Here is a 16,679-nt window from a genome sequence, read left to right as displayed (position 1 = left end):
CTCAATTTAAAGTCCTACATAGGGCCTACATTACTAAAGCGAAAGGTGCCCGTATGGGCCTATGGGGGGACAAACTGTGCACTAAATGCAAGGGGGCTACCGGGATGCTCCTGCATTCGTTCCTGGAGTGTCCCAAACTCTCCTTATGGAATTTTTCCTTTGCGCATCTTCAATTAGTAATGCAGCGGAACCTGGAGTGGTACTATAATACCTTACTTCTTGGTGATCAGACTTTGTTGGAGGACCAGGGCCTTACAGTACCACAGCGCCGATTTATTTATCTGACTTTGTTGGCATTCCGCAGAACGATCTTACAACATTGGATCCAGGATGGGGCTATTCCTTTGGAGAGCTGGTTGAGTCAGATGTTTGAGTTGGGCCATTTTGAGAGTTGTTATTATAAATGCTCGTCCAACCCTGAGGTGCGGGTCTATCTGGCATTGTGGAATGTGTTCCTGCAGCTACCTCTAGTCTCCCGAGGGGGGGGGGGGAGTATGACTGGGGAGTAAGTTTGTGGTATGTTTGTTTGCTTGTCTGGCTTGTGTAGTGTGGTGTGCCTGTTGTTCCTTGTGCTAGGGAACTATGACTTCGAAAATTATGGGGCTGACGGGGGAAGTGGGATGGCCATGTGGTTGGATCATCTTGGGAAGGGGAACTTGAGCCTTAATCAGCTTTGTTGTTTCAGCCCACATTCGGTGCCTCTGCTTTGGTTCATTTTTTTGACACCACACTGGTGGGTGTTGTTGGGCTCCTCTTCCTATCTGTTTGTTATTGCCTCTGCATTTTGGTGCAGTTTGCACTGTAGTTGACAGCTATTGTAAGTCTGTATTACTCTTTCTGTTTGTACACATTGTGTCATGCCTGTTTCCTCTGGTTGCCTCTGTAATAAAAATGATATAAAAAAAAAGTAGCGGCAAAGTTATCATTAGTTAGTGATAGCAGTCCTCAGTAGACTTATCTTTAGACGTATTCAGGCACAAGCTCCCACCCCAACCGGCGATGGCCAAAGCATTTTGCCTCGTGGCTGCCTCAGGGATAGGGAGGGTAAAGCCTGCAAAACAATTAAAGTCCAATTACTGGCTTACTCAGTGTTTTCAAGAAGACCTCATAAAACAAACGCTGGTGATCTACCTTACATTCAAATTGGCACTATGTGCTCCTAGCGCCCACACCAAAGAGGAACACACAAAACAAACGCCGCTGTCTACTATTTACCCTTCTCAATTCAGAATATTGACCACAAAAAACAAGCGCTGCTGATCCACTATTTATCCTTCTCCAATTAGAATATTGACTATTTAAACCTACTCTCTGTTTCCTGTCTTTCAACCAGTTCTTAATTCATAATAGGACATTACCTCCTATCCCATGACTTTCTAATTTCCTCAGAAGTCTTTTATGAGATACTTTGTCAAATGCCTTTTGAAAATCCAAATACACAATATCTGCCAGCTCACCTTTATCCACATGTTCTTTCAGCCCTTCAAAGAAATGCAGTAGGGTGAGGCATGATTTCCCTTGACTAAACAAGGATCATAGACATTAAACGTCATCTCCATTAAGGGCTGTAAACTTAGTCCAGCGAGATTCGCCTTCCAAATAAAAAAGCAGGGCGAACGGATGTCTCCAGAGATATTTTATATTGAGCCCCCTAAGGTGAGCAAGAAGAGGTCTTAACTCCCCTCTCCTACAGAGCATTACAGACGCAAGGTTTTAATAGATCTCGGTTTCATATGTGTCCCAAGTAATAACATCTTTCCCTCTTGCAACTTTCATAATCGCCTCCTTAGTGTGATAGTCTTGAAAACAGGCAATAATGTCCTGGGGTTTATTCCCCCTGGGTGCTACTAGTGCTCTATGAGCACATTCAGTGCCCACTGATTCAGACGGAACCGAGGTAGAATCCGCAGTTAACAACATACTCGCAATCTTCTGCACTACTTGTGTATAGTTAGTATACTAAGCAATCTCGGGAAGACCCCAGATCTGTAGATTAGATTGCCTGCTATGATTTTCAAGGTCCTCAATTTGATGAGAAATATCCATCGCTCTGGCATCAAGGTATAACAATTGGTCTTGATAGTCCTCCAAACACTCCTCTGTTTCATGTACACTGTGCCCTAGTGCTGCAATCTCTCACCTCAAGTCTGCTGCTAAAATAGCCAGCTTTGCCCACACAATTTTACGATCGCCACTGATTATCTGAAGCAATTCCTTCACTTCGTGAATCAGCTCCACCGACTGAGGAGCCGATAGTTCAGCAGGGGTGTCGCCTGCAAGCACTTCCGACTTCGCTGAAGGAGAACTCTGCGTCACCATTTGAACCACTCCCAAGCCACTGGTTTGAAACGCAAAATTTTTTAATTTAGCGCTAGCGGACTGAGCCATGCAAGCCTCCAGGTAAGACTGACTTCTTTCCACAGCTCAGTGAATCCAAATGAGGTGCTTTGTTCGACAGCTTAGAAGGAGATGAGCCTTGCTTTAGTGATGAGGTATGCAGAGCTCAGCACTCAGCCATCCATGCAGGCTGGTGACGTCACTTCCTCTCCTCCAGTTTGATGTTAAGGTAAAAAGATATTTAAGAATGCATTACTCAAGCAAAGCACATGAAAAAATATATTTCATACTAAACCTCGTTCCCAAAGTTTAAGAAAATAAGAAGAGAACCCTATTCACAATAGCTGTGGTTCAGAGCAAGTGGACATGTCTGATCTTGATATCATCAATATGCACCTAGATGGCAGAATGTCACTAAAAAAATAATAGGAACCCCTGCCTAAACGGAAGCTCCAGTGGTTCAATTGTTAAAGGCATTTCTTCCATTTTCTTCAAGTCATGGGTTCAAATCCACACACACACACCCCTGGTACCTTAACAGACATCTAATAAATAAACTGAGTGCCCTTGGGATGGGCCCCAAAATGATCGACTGAGTTAGGAACTGGTTGAGTGGAAGATGACAGAGTGTAGTGGTCAATGGAGATCGCTTTGAGGAACATGAAACACTCAAACTCTCTCCCTACAAGTCAATATAGGAACAAGCTCATTTATTCCACAGTATGTCATGTGTTATATACTACCATAAACAAAAAGGGCATATATAGTTTCCCAAAACAATACACATACAAAAGTCAGAGTGGTACAAAATATAAGTCACAAATCTGTCAAACTTAGCAACATTAAATAGTTATGAGGGATTTGAAAATCTCATGACCCACTATTACAAAATTGTCTTTAATTACCATTGGGAGGGAGGGGAAGAGGGGTTGGTGAGGGAAGGTGGGGAGTATTGAACGGTTCTGGCACTTAGTCACGGATAGGATAAGAGGATTGGGTGGGGGGAAGGGGTGGTGTGGCATCTTTGGAGCTCATAAGAGTCCAGGGCCTCGGAGTGCCTTCCGCCTCCTTAATCTCTCTCGCCCTATGTAGAGTAGGATGGGGGGGAGTTTGGTTGATGTTACTTTTCTTCTGTACCTGCTTGTTATATTATTGTATATGATGCATCATTGTTTGTACTGTGCACCTTTGGGGTGCCCTGGTGTTGTGTTTGCTGTTGTTTGCATCAATAAAAAATCATTTGAACCTAATTATCATTCCTTGTGTATTCTCATGACCACTATTTGGATGCTGATAACCAGAGGAAGATACCACAGTGACTAGAGTTAGTAGTAGATTTTAAAAATTCTGTTTTGTAAAATACACATTGAAGATTTTGTTTACACAGTACTGCTTTAATTTTCTATCTCTATATGGACTTTAGTGATATTTTTATAGTATTTTAGCAGAGTATTACAACATTTATCAGGTAATATCTTGTGTATGCAGCCATTCTGTCAATAAAATGCACTCTTTGTGTACAGCATCTAGCAGCAGTAGAAGAGAGAAAGATCAAATCCCTTGTTGCTCTCCTTGTGGAAACACAAATGAAGAAACTTGAGATCAAACTTCGTCATTTTGAAGAGCTGGAAACCATTATGGACAGAGAAAAAGAGGCTGTAAGTAGAGATACTCTGTATGAAGATAACTGCTCAAAGCTAACTGATATGGACAAATTTCACAGTTTGGTGCTGTTCTGCAGCTTAAGCATTCCCTTAACCACTGAAGAGTATTTATCAGATTACAAGATAAAAACATTACCATTTCCTTTGGATATAGATCTTATAAAATCATAGAAATAAGGGACTGAAATGGATGCCTCAACCTAGGAGATGATGTTTCAAATTGTTATATTCTGAAGACTGAGCTCTGAGGACTTTCTTAGAGATCAGACTCCACAGGTGATCCTTGAGGGGAGGAATGCTGGCCTAGTGCCTAACCCTCAATAAGCCTGGTTCTAAAAGAGTGGTTGTAGAGGCTCAGCATTAAAGATAGTTTTCACATCAACCTGTGAACTGCGGTCTGCCCACCCACCCTCCCCACAGCCCACCCAACTCTATGCTCAAATTACTCTTATACTACTCTTAAATTATTCTCCACAGCCCCCCAGCTGATCTTAACAAGGATAATCTCCACAAACCTGAAACATACAAGTCTAACATCCCTAGTACCTTAATAGGATTTTATTAAGCAGCTCAATAATAGATGCAGACAGTAGTCTAGCAGCAAGAGGGAAGCTATCCAGTCTTTTGTACCAAGTTCCACATAATGATTATCTCCCAGTTGGTGAAAAATTATACATGAGTGCTCATTGCAAAGAGCTCCTTGCTCTCAAAGAACAAGTCCATTCCTTTGAAGCTAGAATTGCAGACTTAGAGGAGCTGAGGAAGACAGAGAGGTACATAGAGGAGACCTACAGGGATGTTGTAGAGAGATCCCACCTCCAGTCTGGCATACCTTCTTCAGAAGAAGCCTGTTCTGGTATTTCTCAAGGCTCATCTTTCTTCTCCAAGGATAGGGTTACCATATTTGTGAAGACAAAAAAAGAGGACACGTGGCCACGCCCCAGCCATGCCCCATGTTCCACCCTCTTCCCTATGATATATCAGACTTTCAGTTCTGAGTTTTGTACTTCATTCAGAATTTAAAATACAATCCTTTTTTCTACTTTTCTTTATTCTTTTTTTTCTTTTTTTAAATCTTTATTCATTTTCAAATCAAAACAAATGCATAAAAATACATCATACAAGTAATTCCAATATAGCACTATATATAACACATAAAATCTAATAGTGTAATAACCCCTACCCACCCACCCTTCATCACATTTACAACTAGAATAGAATATACACGTTATATAACATATTATAACATATCTTATAAAATTATTCCCCAACTCCACCCTTCCCTTTTTTCTACTTTTATAATCATGTTAGTCTCAGTCTCTGCTTTCTACTTTCCTTTGTCTTCTCTTAACTCTCGTATCTGGGATTTTGTGTTCATTGTCATTTTTCTCTCTCCTCCTGTCTTCCTCGGTGACAGGTCAAAAGCGCGCGATGACAAAGGCGCGCCGACAACCCAGCGCAGACAACTGAGCGCAAGGTGGAAGCACACCGAAGAAAAACAGTATTTTAAAGGGCTCCGACGAGGGGTGTGGGGGGAAACCCCACCACTTTACTTAACAGAGATCGCGCTGGCATGGGGGGGGGTTTGGGGGGTTGTAACCCCCACATTATACTGAAAACTTCACTTTTTCCCTAAAAAAGAGGGAAAAAATTAAGTTTCCAGTAAATGAGGGGGTTTACATCCCCCCAAACCCCCCACAACGCCAGCGTGATCTCTGATAAGTAAAGTGGGATTGTCGGCGCACGCTTTTGTCTATGAAACGTCTTCCTCTCCTCTACTACATTCATCTTTACATTGGGTTTTTCCCTCTGTGTTCTTCAGTTTATTTTTCTCCCTCTCTTCTTTCATTCTTACTCTATAGTCTTCAGTTTCCTACAGCTTTCTATCTCTTGTCTCTCACACCACACTTCATTTCCCTTCCTCTTATTCCCCAGTCTTTCACTCTCTACCCTATCTATCCCCTTCCATCCAGCATGTCCTTCTTTCTCTCCCCCATGCCCTCATCACCTCGTACTTAGATTACTGCAACTCGCTACTCTCAGATCTTCTGCTCTGCCATCTTTCTCCCCTTCAATCTATCCAGAATTCAGCTGCATGACTCATATTCCGTGAGAGCTGCTATACTCGTGTTACCCCTCTCCTAAAGTCGCTTCATTGGCTTCCCATCCATTTCTGAATACAATTCAAACTCCTCTTATTGACTTACAAATGTATTCACTCAGCTGCCCCTCACTATCTTTCAACACTTATTTTGCCCTATGTTCCCCCCTGTGAGCTCCACTCCATCAAAAATTGCAAAGACTAGGAGACATTCGAAGTTACAGGGAAATACTTTTAAAACTACAAGGAGGAATTTTTTTTTTCAATCAGACTCTGGAATGGGTTGCCAGATGATGTAGTAAGAGCGAATAGCTTAGCTGGTTTTAAGAAAGGTTTGGACAAGTTCCTGGAGGAAAAGTCCATAGTCTGTCATTGAGAAAGATATGGGGGAAGCCACTGCTTGTCCTGTATTGGTGGCATGGAATATTGCTACACCTTGGGTTTTTGCCAGGTACTAGTGACCTGGATTGACCACCGTGAGAACGGACTACTGGGCTTGATGGACCATTGGTCTGACCCAGTAAGGCTATTCTTATGTTCTTATGTTCTCATTTCACTCGGGGTCAGGCGACCTCTTGGGCTGAGTCTTCGCTAGTGCCTCCAGTAGATATTTGTAAGGCTGCTGTTTGGTCTTCCTTGCATTCCTTTGTCAGATACTACCGTGTGGACGTTGGGACGCAACCGTGTTCTAGTGTCAGCCCTTCGGTGGTCCCACCCATGATGGGGACTACTTTGGTATGTCCCGCTTGTAAGATTAACCTATGCCGGTCTGGAGAGTTGCTAAAGAATAAGAAATTAGGTTTTTACCTGCTAATTTACTTTCTTTTAGCCTCTCCAGACCAGCATAGGACCCCACCCTGTCTGTTGTCGTGTTATTCTTGTGAGTGTTGCGCGTGCAGATTTTGGTTTTTTCTTTGGTTCTAGTATTTTTCCAGGGCCGGGGAGAATTGAAGAACGGCTAGCGAGCTATGGGGACATTTTATTGCCGGGATCTCTCCTTTGCATTTTCCAACAGCATTCTGGTATATTAGTTGTTACTCCTGTTTAGAGTCTTGTTTATTTCTGTTTCAAGTACTTAGTTCTGTTTGGTTATTCGGCAGACTGATAGGAATAGGAAAAGATACCTATTATGTATTATTTCAGAGTTTTGTTTGTCTCCACCTGCTGGTCATGATGAGATATAACCCGCTTGTAAGATTAACCTATGCCAGTCTGGAGAAGCTAAAAGAAAGTAAATTAGCAGGTAAGAGCCTAATTTCTCCTTATGCCACGTGGTACAGGATGGGGGGGCAGGAGCTTCACCCTTAGCCCCTTCACAGGCCAATGGCAGATTGTCCCTTTGGGGGGAATGAAATACCTTCTGTAGCCCTGTGTGCTGTAAGGGTGTAGATGCTTCATAGCCCAAGAAAAAGCATTTGTTCCACCCCAAGAGGCAAAGAGAGTTTCCCTCTCAGGCCTTTACCCCAGAGTTCATTAATCTCCTCTGGCAGGCTTATGCACAAGGCAGAAATCCTCCAGTCAGGTCCACAGAGTGAACCAGCACACCGGCCTTGGAGACTCAAAGCGCTTCTTCTCTGAGAGCGGAAGCTATTCTGGTCTATGATAGTCCATCAGATAGGACTCAGAGGATAAGGGGTTGGATTAGATCCCTTTACTGTGCCAAAGTGAGGCTTCCCTGATGGTAGAAGCAGCCACTCATCCAGAGGGCCAGAAGCTGGTATCTTTTTATGTCCTCTGCTTTACTGGAGATCATTACTGAGTCCCTCAGAGAACTGAAGATAGACCCTCTGCAAACCCTTTCCTCCCAGTGTTCTCTTCTGATTGAGGTCTGGTCTCAACCCATGTCTTTTCCATGGCACCCAGATACGAGGATCCTAGTCACAGGTTGCTAAAACAATGACTAAACTTTATCCCATGGAACAGGATTTCCAACAAATATTTGCTACCAAAAGTGGATTTCCTGATAGCCCAGGTGACCAAATGCATTTCTCTACCAAGCGAGGAAGGCACGGTTTTAAAGAATCTTCAGGACCACAGAGATATAATAATAATAGCTTTATTTATATTCTGTCATACTTTTTCAGTCCTCAGGAGGCAGTTTGAGGCTTTAGCCTTAGGGGTGAAGGCTGGAGCTGCGGCCTCCTTCGTGGCATGCACCTGTCATTATAGGCTATGAAATCAGAGCCTGACAGACTCTGAGCCCCTACCCTCATCTTTTGTTGGCGGGAATAGACTATGTAGTAATCAGAGTCATGGGGAAAGTCTCAGCATTTCCAATCTCTGCCCGTCTTATGTTTTGGATCAGGCAATGGGCAGCTGATTTGACCTCTAAAGTGACGCTCAGCAGGCTCCCTTTCAGGAGACAGATGCTGTTTAACAAGAGCCTAGATGATCTTATGGCCAGTGTACAAGATCGCCAACTAGGATCTTTACCAGAAAGCAGACCCTAAGCTCCTAGAGGCCAGAGCTAGGAGTCCTTTCGTGGCTCCCGGCACTCTCACCAGTATTCTACAGGAGCCTCTACCCAGAGAGTCTTTCAAGGTTCCCACTTCACAGTGCCAGCTAAAAAGCCACATTGATGCCAGTCATCAAACCACTCCTCTGAAGATTGGACATCGGCTCTTGGACTATCTGGAGGCTTGAGAATGGATAATGTCCAACCGCTGGGTCCTAGATATTAGAAAGGGTTACAAAATAGAGTTCGCAAACCCTCTCTGTGACTGGTTCATGGATTCGCTGGCAGGACAGCCAGAGAAAGCAGAGAGGGTCTGAGCAATGCTACTAGATATTCGAGCTATAGAACCAATCCCTTCAGAAGACATCGTATATTTGGACTTCAGTAAGGCTTCTGATAGTGTCCCACACCGTAGGTTATTGAACAAGATGAATATGATGGACCTAGGAGAAACACTGACTGCATGGGTAGAAGCCTGGCTTAGTGGCAGATTTCAGAGGGTGATGGTAAACGGTATTCCCTCAAAAACGTCGTTAGTGACCAGTGGAGTGCCGCAGGGCTAGGTCTTGGGCCCAATACTATTTAATATCTTTGTAAGGGACCTGCCTCAGGGACTTTGAGGCAAAATTATGATATTCGCTGATGACGCAAAACTATGCAATGTTGTGGGCAGCGCAGCAGAACCTGACAACGCTACCGTGCACGACACTATGGAGCAGGACCTACTTTTACTGGAACAATGGTCCAATACTTGGCAACTGAATTTTAATCTACCAAAAATGACAAGAGAGAAAAAAATATGCAAAAAAAGGGGCATAAAAAAATCAAAACAAGCTAAGAACCCCTCACATTCAATCACATACACAGTATGAATATAACAAGCGTTGATAAACAAAAAATATATCTGAATAAGCTTATTATGATAGTTTGTATTTAATGTACACTTAATGTATGTATCAAAATGAATAAAGATTTGGAAAAAAAAAACAAAAAACTTTTATTCATCTCAAAATGTCACAATATCACAATATAATTTAGATTTATATAAAATCAATTATCATCAATATATAAACATGTAGGACAAACCACACAACAAAGACAATGGCTTCATGATCATGAAAAGCAAAAAGGGATCCCAAAAGAAAAGTTCTCCCAGAAAAAATAATAAGGTCAAATATAAACTGAATTTTAATGCCAAAAAATGTAAGGTAATGCACCTTGGAAGCAGTAATCCATGCAGAACATACACACTGAATGGTGAAAACCTAACAAGAACTGTAGCAGAATGGGACTTGGGAGTAATCATCCGGGAAGATATGAAAGCTGCCAATCAGGTGGAGAAAGCTTCAGCAAAGGCTAGACAAATGCTAGGTTGCATCAGAAGGAGCTTTATTAGCCAAAGCCTGAAGTTATACTGCCGTTATACAGATCCATGGTGAGACTTCACCTCGAGTACTGTGTCCTGTCTTGATCGCCCGAGGCTGGGAGGAACAGTAGATTTCCGCCAACACCACTGGGGCAAGAAATTTAACGGCGTCGATCTCGCCAGCCCTGTGCGGACCGGCAGGAATTTTCTGCGGACCGGAGGTTGAAGAACAGTGCTTTAGAACACACATGTCAAACACAAGGCCCGGGGGCCGAATCCGGCCTGCCTGGCCGTTTTATGTGACCTGCGGTGACTGTACCAGCCCCAGTCTCTGTGGTGCTCCAAGCACCTGAACTCACTGCCCCATTCCCAGCAGTGCTCCAAGCTTCTCACCACACTGCCTTAGTATCCATTTGCAGGACGAAGGATCCAGTCCCAGTGTAAAAGCTAGGTTGGATCAGGGCGCTGCACATAAGTGCCTGACCACGCCACAGATGTCTGAGGGTGAGGAAGGATCTATACTTCTACTAAGACTAAGTATCTTAATAAAAAATTTGGCCCGTGACTTAGCCTGTTTTAGATTTTGGCCCCTTATGTGATTGAGTTTGACACCCCTGCTTTAGAGAATGGTGGCCAGGAACCATGAGCCTTCTTGGGATTTCATTTTTATAGTATTTTGGACTCTGTTCCTATTTGGGAAGATGTTTTCCATATTTCCTGTTCCAACTTCTTGACCTGAGCATCTTCCAGAAATATCCTTTAGACATTACCTCAGGGAAAATTCTAGAAACCTTGGCTCCTCCTTGTGGCCTCCAGAATGTTTGGTCTCCAAGTTGTCTAAAAAGACTAGCATGCCCCAGATAGGGCTTCAAATCTGAAACATGTGATGACAACAAGTCTCAGTTGCTTCACTTCAGTGAGTCATTGATAAAACACTTAAAGGAGCAGAAGTAGGCCAGAGGCTTGTCTCTGAACTAGCAGGCACAGTCTCTGAACTAGCAGGTGAAAGGTATTCAGCTTCTGTGTAAAAATCTTGGTGCAGGCCTAACTCCTACATATTGACCCCTTGTATTCCCATAGAAAGCTCTGCTCCTTTTTTCTTGTTTTCTTTTTCAGTTTTTCTAAGCTTGCCTTTCTTTCTGATATTGCAGCTTGAACAACAAAGGCAACAGCTGCTGACAGAGCGTCAGAACTTTCACATGGAGCAGCTGAAATATGCTGAAATGAGGGCTCGTCAACAACTGGAGCAGCAGCATGGCTCAAACACGCAGCAGTCTACAGGGCCTGCTGGGTCTGGCTTAGCACCCCTTGCATCATCCAACCTTTCAGGACTTATGACTCATCAGCAGCCACCTCCATATTCCACGATGCACCATCAGATGCCCCTGCCTCATGTATCACAGCAAGGTAATAGATTAACAAAGGGCAGTTGGAGCAATATACCAGAAGCTGGTTTACAGTTTTGGTAGTGTGAGGCAGAATGAATGATAAAAGCTTATGAGTAATATTAAGCCTTTGCTTTAAGCTATACTGTTTCAAGGCTGGCAGGTCATAATATAGTCATAATTAATGCATACATCTAATTAATTTTATTTCCTGGCCACCACTGAAACAAGCTTTTTAAGGCTGGAATGATGGCTCAGTGGCAATGATTTCCGTTGCCATGCAGAGGACCTGTACGCTATTCTGGGTCATCGGGTACATTATTAGATAGATTGTGATCCCACTGGGACAGATAGGGAAAATGCTTGAGTACCTGTATGTAAACCACTGTGTAACTACAACAGGGCCGTATCTAAGTCCCTAATACTTTTCTGGGGATACTGTGGAAATCGTCTCAGTCTTTTCACAGCAGTAACACTTAATATACAGTTAGTGTTTCAACTCATGATTATAGGGTACTACTGCTACCTGCATGATCTATCTCTGAACAGCTGAAGAATATTGTAAGGGAGAAATTAATTTGTAAAGAATATAAAATAGGAGGGAAATTGTCAGATACTAATCAATGAGGGTTCATAGAACCACATCCTAGTCCCAATTTTCATTGAACCAGGAGCCTAAAGGAACAAGAAGAAACTGTGAATCCCCTCCACCCTCACCAAATAAAAGGAAGAAAAAAAATAGTCTTACCTAATCATTTTCTTTCTTTTAGTCCTACCAGACCAGTTCAGAAACCCTCCCTGTCTAATCTTGCTTATGTGTTCTTTCTCCTTAGATGTAATTACTTCTGCATTTTTATTTCCTTCACACATCCTGACAAGATGAAAGACCTGTACATCAGTCAAGTCAAAGTTCATTGCTTGTTTGATGTATAATCTGTCTCTGGTCTTTTCAGTATGGTCAGCTATAAGCCTTATGAGTACCATTACTTGGATATTTGAAATACTGAACATTCCAGGATGCACAAAACCCTTAAGAGATGAAGTACTTGGAGTGATTGTGTCTGAGGATCTAAAGGCATTTAAACTGTGATAAGGCGGTGGCTATAACCAGAAAGATGCTAGGCTGTATAGAAAGAAGAGTAACCAGCAGAAGATGGGAGGTGTTGATGTCCCTGCATTGGTGAGGCCACACTTGGAGTATTGTGTTCAGTTTTAGAGGCCATATCTGGTGACTTGAAGACTTGAAAAGACTTGAAGCGGTCCAGAGTTAAGGTGACGAAAATGGTAAGGGGTTTGAACAAAAAGAAGATGCTAGGAATTATTTAAAAAAGGGATGGTAATCAAGACTAAATATATTATAATGCCTCTCTATCGCTACATAGTCTGACCTCACCTTCAGTATTTTTTCAGTTCAAAAGATTTTATTGGTTTTATAGTAAACATAAAAATACAAATGTTAGCTAGAACATGATACAATTAAGTCACATGTATATGCAGAGTAAACAGCAAAAATTCAGTAACTCTGAAACAACATAACTGATTGATCAATGTCAAACTGGTAATACAAAAAAGAAACCAGTACAACATGGTCTCCTTATCTCAAGAAAGATATAGCGGCACTAGAAAAGATTCAAAGAAGAGCGTCCAAGATGATAAAGGGGATGGAACTCCTCTCATATGAGGAAAGACTAAAAAGTTTAGGGCTCTTCAGCTTGGAAAAGAGAACGCTGAGGGTAGATATGATTGAAATCTACACAATCCTGAGTGGAGTAGAACGGGTTCAAGTGGATCGATTTTTCACTCCGTCAAAAATTACAAAGACTAGGGGACACTTGATGAAATTACAATGAAATACTTTTAAAACCAATAGGAGGAAATACATATTTTTCCACTCAGAGAATAGTTAAGTTCTGGAATACGTTACCAGAGGTTGTGGTAAAAGCGGATAGTGTAGCTAGTTTTAAGAAAGGTTTGGACAAATTCCTGGAGGAAAGTCCATAGTCTGTTATTAAGACATGGGGGAAGCCTCTGCTTGCCCTGGATCAGTAGCATGGAATGTTGCTACTCTTTGGGTTTTGGCCAGGTATTAGTGACCTGGATTGGCCACAAGGAGAATGAGCTACTGGGCTTGATGGACCCAGTAAGGCTATTCTTATGTTCTTATAAGTATGAGAAGACTGGAAAACCTAAATATGTATACTCTGGAGGAGGGGAGAGACAGGGGAGATATGATACAGACATTTAAATACTTGAAAATTATTAATATAGAACCAAATCTTTTCCAAAGAAGAAAAAATGGTAAAACTAGAGGGCATAATTTGAGGTTACAGGGAGGAAGACTTAGAAGCAATGTTAAGAAATTCTTTTTCACGGAGAAGGTAGTAGATGCCTGAAATGCCCTCCAAGGGAAGTGGTGGAGAGGAAAACGGTGATGTAATTAAAAAAAAGCATGAGATAAAAATAGAGGGTCTCTAATTAGAAAACAAAGGATGTAAATAAAAGAACTAAGGCCAGTATTGGACAGACTTGCATAGTCTGTGTCCCATATATGGTGATTCGGTATAGGATGAGCTGGGGTGGGCATCAATGCGAACTCCACTAACTTGGAACATGAGGATGTTATTGGCCAGACTTTACGGTAGATATCCTGCAAACAATGGGATGGTTGAATAGGTTGGAGTGAGCTTGGACGCCAACTTCAGCATTTGGAACCTAAGACAATTACCAGACTTTACAGTCTATGACCCAGAAATATCAAAGAAGAGACAAGTTAATTTAATCATGTATTTTTTAATGGGTATAACTTATGAGCAGACTGGATGGACCATTCAGGTCTTTATTTGCCATCATTTGCTATGTTTCTTTTTTTTTTCCTGTCTACATTCACTGGTAGATAGAAATAACCCATTCGTTCTGGATTGGTCTGGTTAACACCAAAGGAAAGAAAATGATCAGGTAAGACATAATTTTTCCATTTTGCCTATAGACTACTCATTTCCCACATAACCAGAGTCTAGTTGTAGCTCAGGAATGTGGGGGATCTTGGGAGATTCCCCTCTTTTTGGAGTCCCTTGTTTGATTTGGGGTTACAGTTCTGTCTCACTGTCACAGAATACTTTCAGTAAGTACCCTCTGAGTTCCAGTGACGTGTTCCAACAGTGCCTCCTTAGGGTGGCAGGAAGACTTTGGGATCTTCAATCCGGTGGGGATATAGAGCTAAAAAGGTTTGAATCCCACCAGCTATTCCAAAGATTCCTCAGGTAAGGGTGAGGACAATGAAGGAAGTTTACTCATAGAGAAAGTCTCTTGGTGATCCTGATTCATTGATCATAGAAACATAGATCTAGACGGCAGATAAGGGCCACGGCCCATCTAGTCTGCCCACCCCAATGACCCTCCCCTACCTGTCACTGTGAATAGATCCCACATGCCTATCCCATTTGGCCTTAAAATCAGGCACACTGCTGGCCTCAATGACCTGAAGTGGAAGACTATTCCAGCAATCAACCACCCTTTCAGTGAAAAAGAATTTCCTGGTATCACCGTTTCTAGTTTCTGCCCTTTAAATTTCTTTTGTGGTGCAGAAAGAGACCGTTAGTTGAAAGCCTATCTTACAAGGGCTATAAAGTCTCTCTAAGGCATTTCTTTGAATGGCACAATCTCATGGCTCACAATTTTTCAAAGTAGTCGTTCATGCGGGACCTTGTCAAACACCTTCTGAAAATCCAGATATACAATGTCGACCGGGTCACCTTTGTCTATCTTCCTGTTAACTCCCTCAAAGAAGTACAGCAAGTTTGTCAAGCAAGATCTTCCTTTACTGAAGCCATGCTGGCTGGGCCTCATCAGATTGCGGTCCTTTATCAGCGCCTCTACCATCTTTCCCGGTACCAAGGTCAGACTCACCTGCCTGTAGTTTCCCGGATCTCCCCTCGAACCTTTCTTGAAGATCGGCGTAACATTCGCCACTTTCCACTCTTCCGGAATCCTTCCCGATTTGATCGACAGATTGGTTATTAGTTGAAGCAGTTCAGCTATAACCCCTTTCAGTTCCTTGATTACCCTCAGATGGGTGCAATATGGTCCAGAGGATTTATCGTTTTTAAGCCTGTCAGTCTGCCTGCATACCTCTTCTAGACTGACCGTCAACCCAGTCAGTTTCCCATCTTCATTTCCTAGGTATAGTCTGTCAGCTTCTGGTATGTTGCGTATATCCTGTTCTGTAAACACAGACACAAAAAATGTGTTCAGTTTGTCGGCGATGTTTAAAGTTAGCAGGTGGGAGCAAAAAAATAGCTGAGAATGATTAAAGGTAAAAAAACACTGAACACAAACAGGCCAGGCTGACGATCGTTTCGTGACCAGTAACCACTGCTTCAGGGCCTTAGCACCAAATCCAGGCTATCCTATAACACAAAACACAAACCCAAAAGGGAAATGAAAATGCTCACCTGCTAAAAGTTGAAAAAGAGCAAAAGCTCATTCCACCACTTACAGTACGCAGATCCTTACTGCTGCTTTCAACCACAACTTTCAAAGTAAAATCTCCTGACAGGGCTGAATGTGGTTATAAACCACACAACAGTGCTTTGAAAGTTATGGTAAAGGCCTAGACCTTATGGCTAGTGTGGCAGATCACCACCTTAAGTCTCTGTCAGAAAGCAGACCTCGTTGCCCATCTGAAGGGAATAGAAGTAATTTTTGTTCGTCTTGCCATTCTCACCAGTATAATGCAAGTTCATCCATTCAGAGATCTTTCCAGACAATGATTTGGCAATTCCAGATGCCAACAACCTTCATGATCTTGCATCAACTCAACCTCAAAATGTTTTAATGATGTCAGGTTAGCTCCATGCCTCCGCACATTGTGGGGAGGCTGTTGGTATTTTGTAAGGCGTGGGAACAGATTTCCTTGGACTGATGGGTGTTAGACATCTTGGATAGTCACAGGATCAAGTTTTGTTGTCTTCCAGTAGATTTGTTTCTAGATTCTCCAGCTGGACAGCCTGAGATGGATAACCTGGACATACAGGCCTACCTTGTGGACGACTACCTTGTGTATGCTGGACACTACAGACCTATATTTTCCCATAGCCAGGCCCGGCATGTACCTTGCTGTCTGTGAACACATGTATCCTTTGTAATGCTAACCCAGCTGACCTCTGCTACAAAGTTTTTGTCTCCATTCCCTGCTGGGAGGATATTTCTCCAAGGTTCTGCTGAACTGTTATCAGTGCTGTATGACTTCATATGCCAGGAACCCTGGAAAGCCATAAAACATTTATAATGAGCAAGGATCCCTGCAGGACGATGTGGGTGTTGCAAGATGAGAGAACTTGGTACCAAAACATTCTCTGAACCGAGTTATGGG

At 42.6% G+C, this 16,679-nt stretch overlaps 1 protein-coding gene across 4 annotated transcripts in view; it reads left to right on the top strand.

Moving 5' to 3' along the window:
- SMARCC1 (SWI/SNF related, matrix associated, actin dependent regulator of chromatin subfamily c member 1) overlaps positions 1 to 16,679 on the top strand; it is a 383,361-nt gene that overhangs the window by 316,529 nt on the left and 50,153 nt on the right. For all 4 annotated transcript variants that reach the window (XM_033931941.1, XM_033931940.1, XM_033931939.1 and 1 more), the window contains exons 25-26: positions 3,861 to 3,995; positions 11,075 to 11,330. In XM_033931941.1, the coding sequence (XP_033787832.1) occupies positions 3,861 to 3,995; positions 11,075 to 11,330 (391 nt within the window). The remainder of the gene's footprint in view (positions 1 to 3,860; positions 3,996 to 11,074; positions 11,331 to 16,679) is intronic.

Source organism: Geotrypetes seraphini, chromosome 2 (assembly GCF_902459505.1).
Source record: "Geotrypetes seraphini chromosome 2, aGeoSer1.1, whole genome shotgun sequence".
Taxonomy (NCBI): domain Eukaryota; kingdom Metazoa; phylum Chordata; class Amphibia; order Gymnophiona; family Dermophiidae; genus Geotrypetes; species Geotrypetes seraphini.
This window is presented reverse-complemented; position numbering and strand designations above follow the sequence as displayed.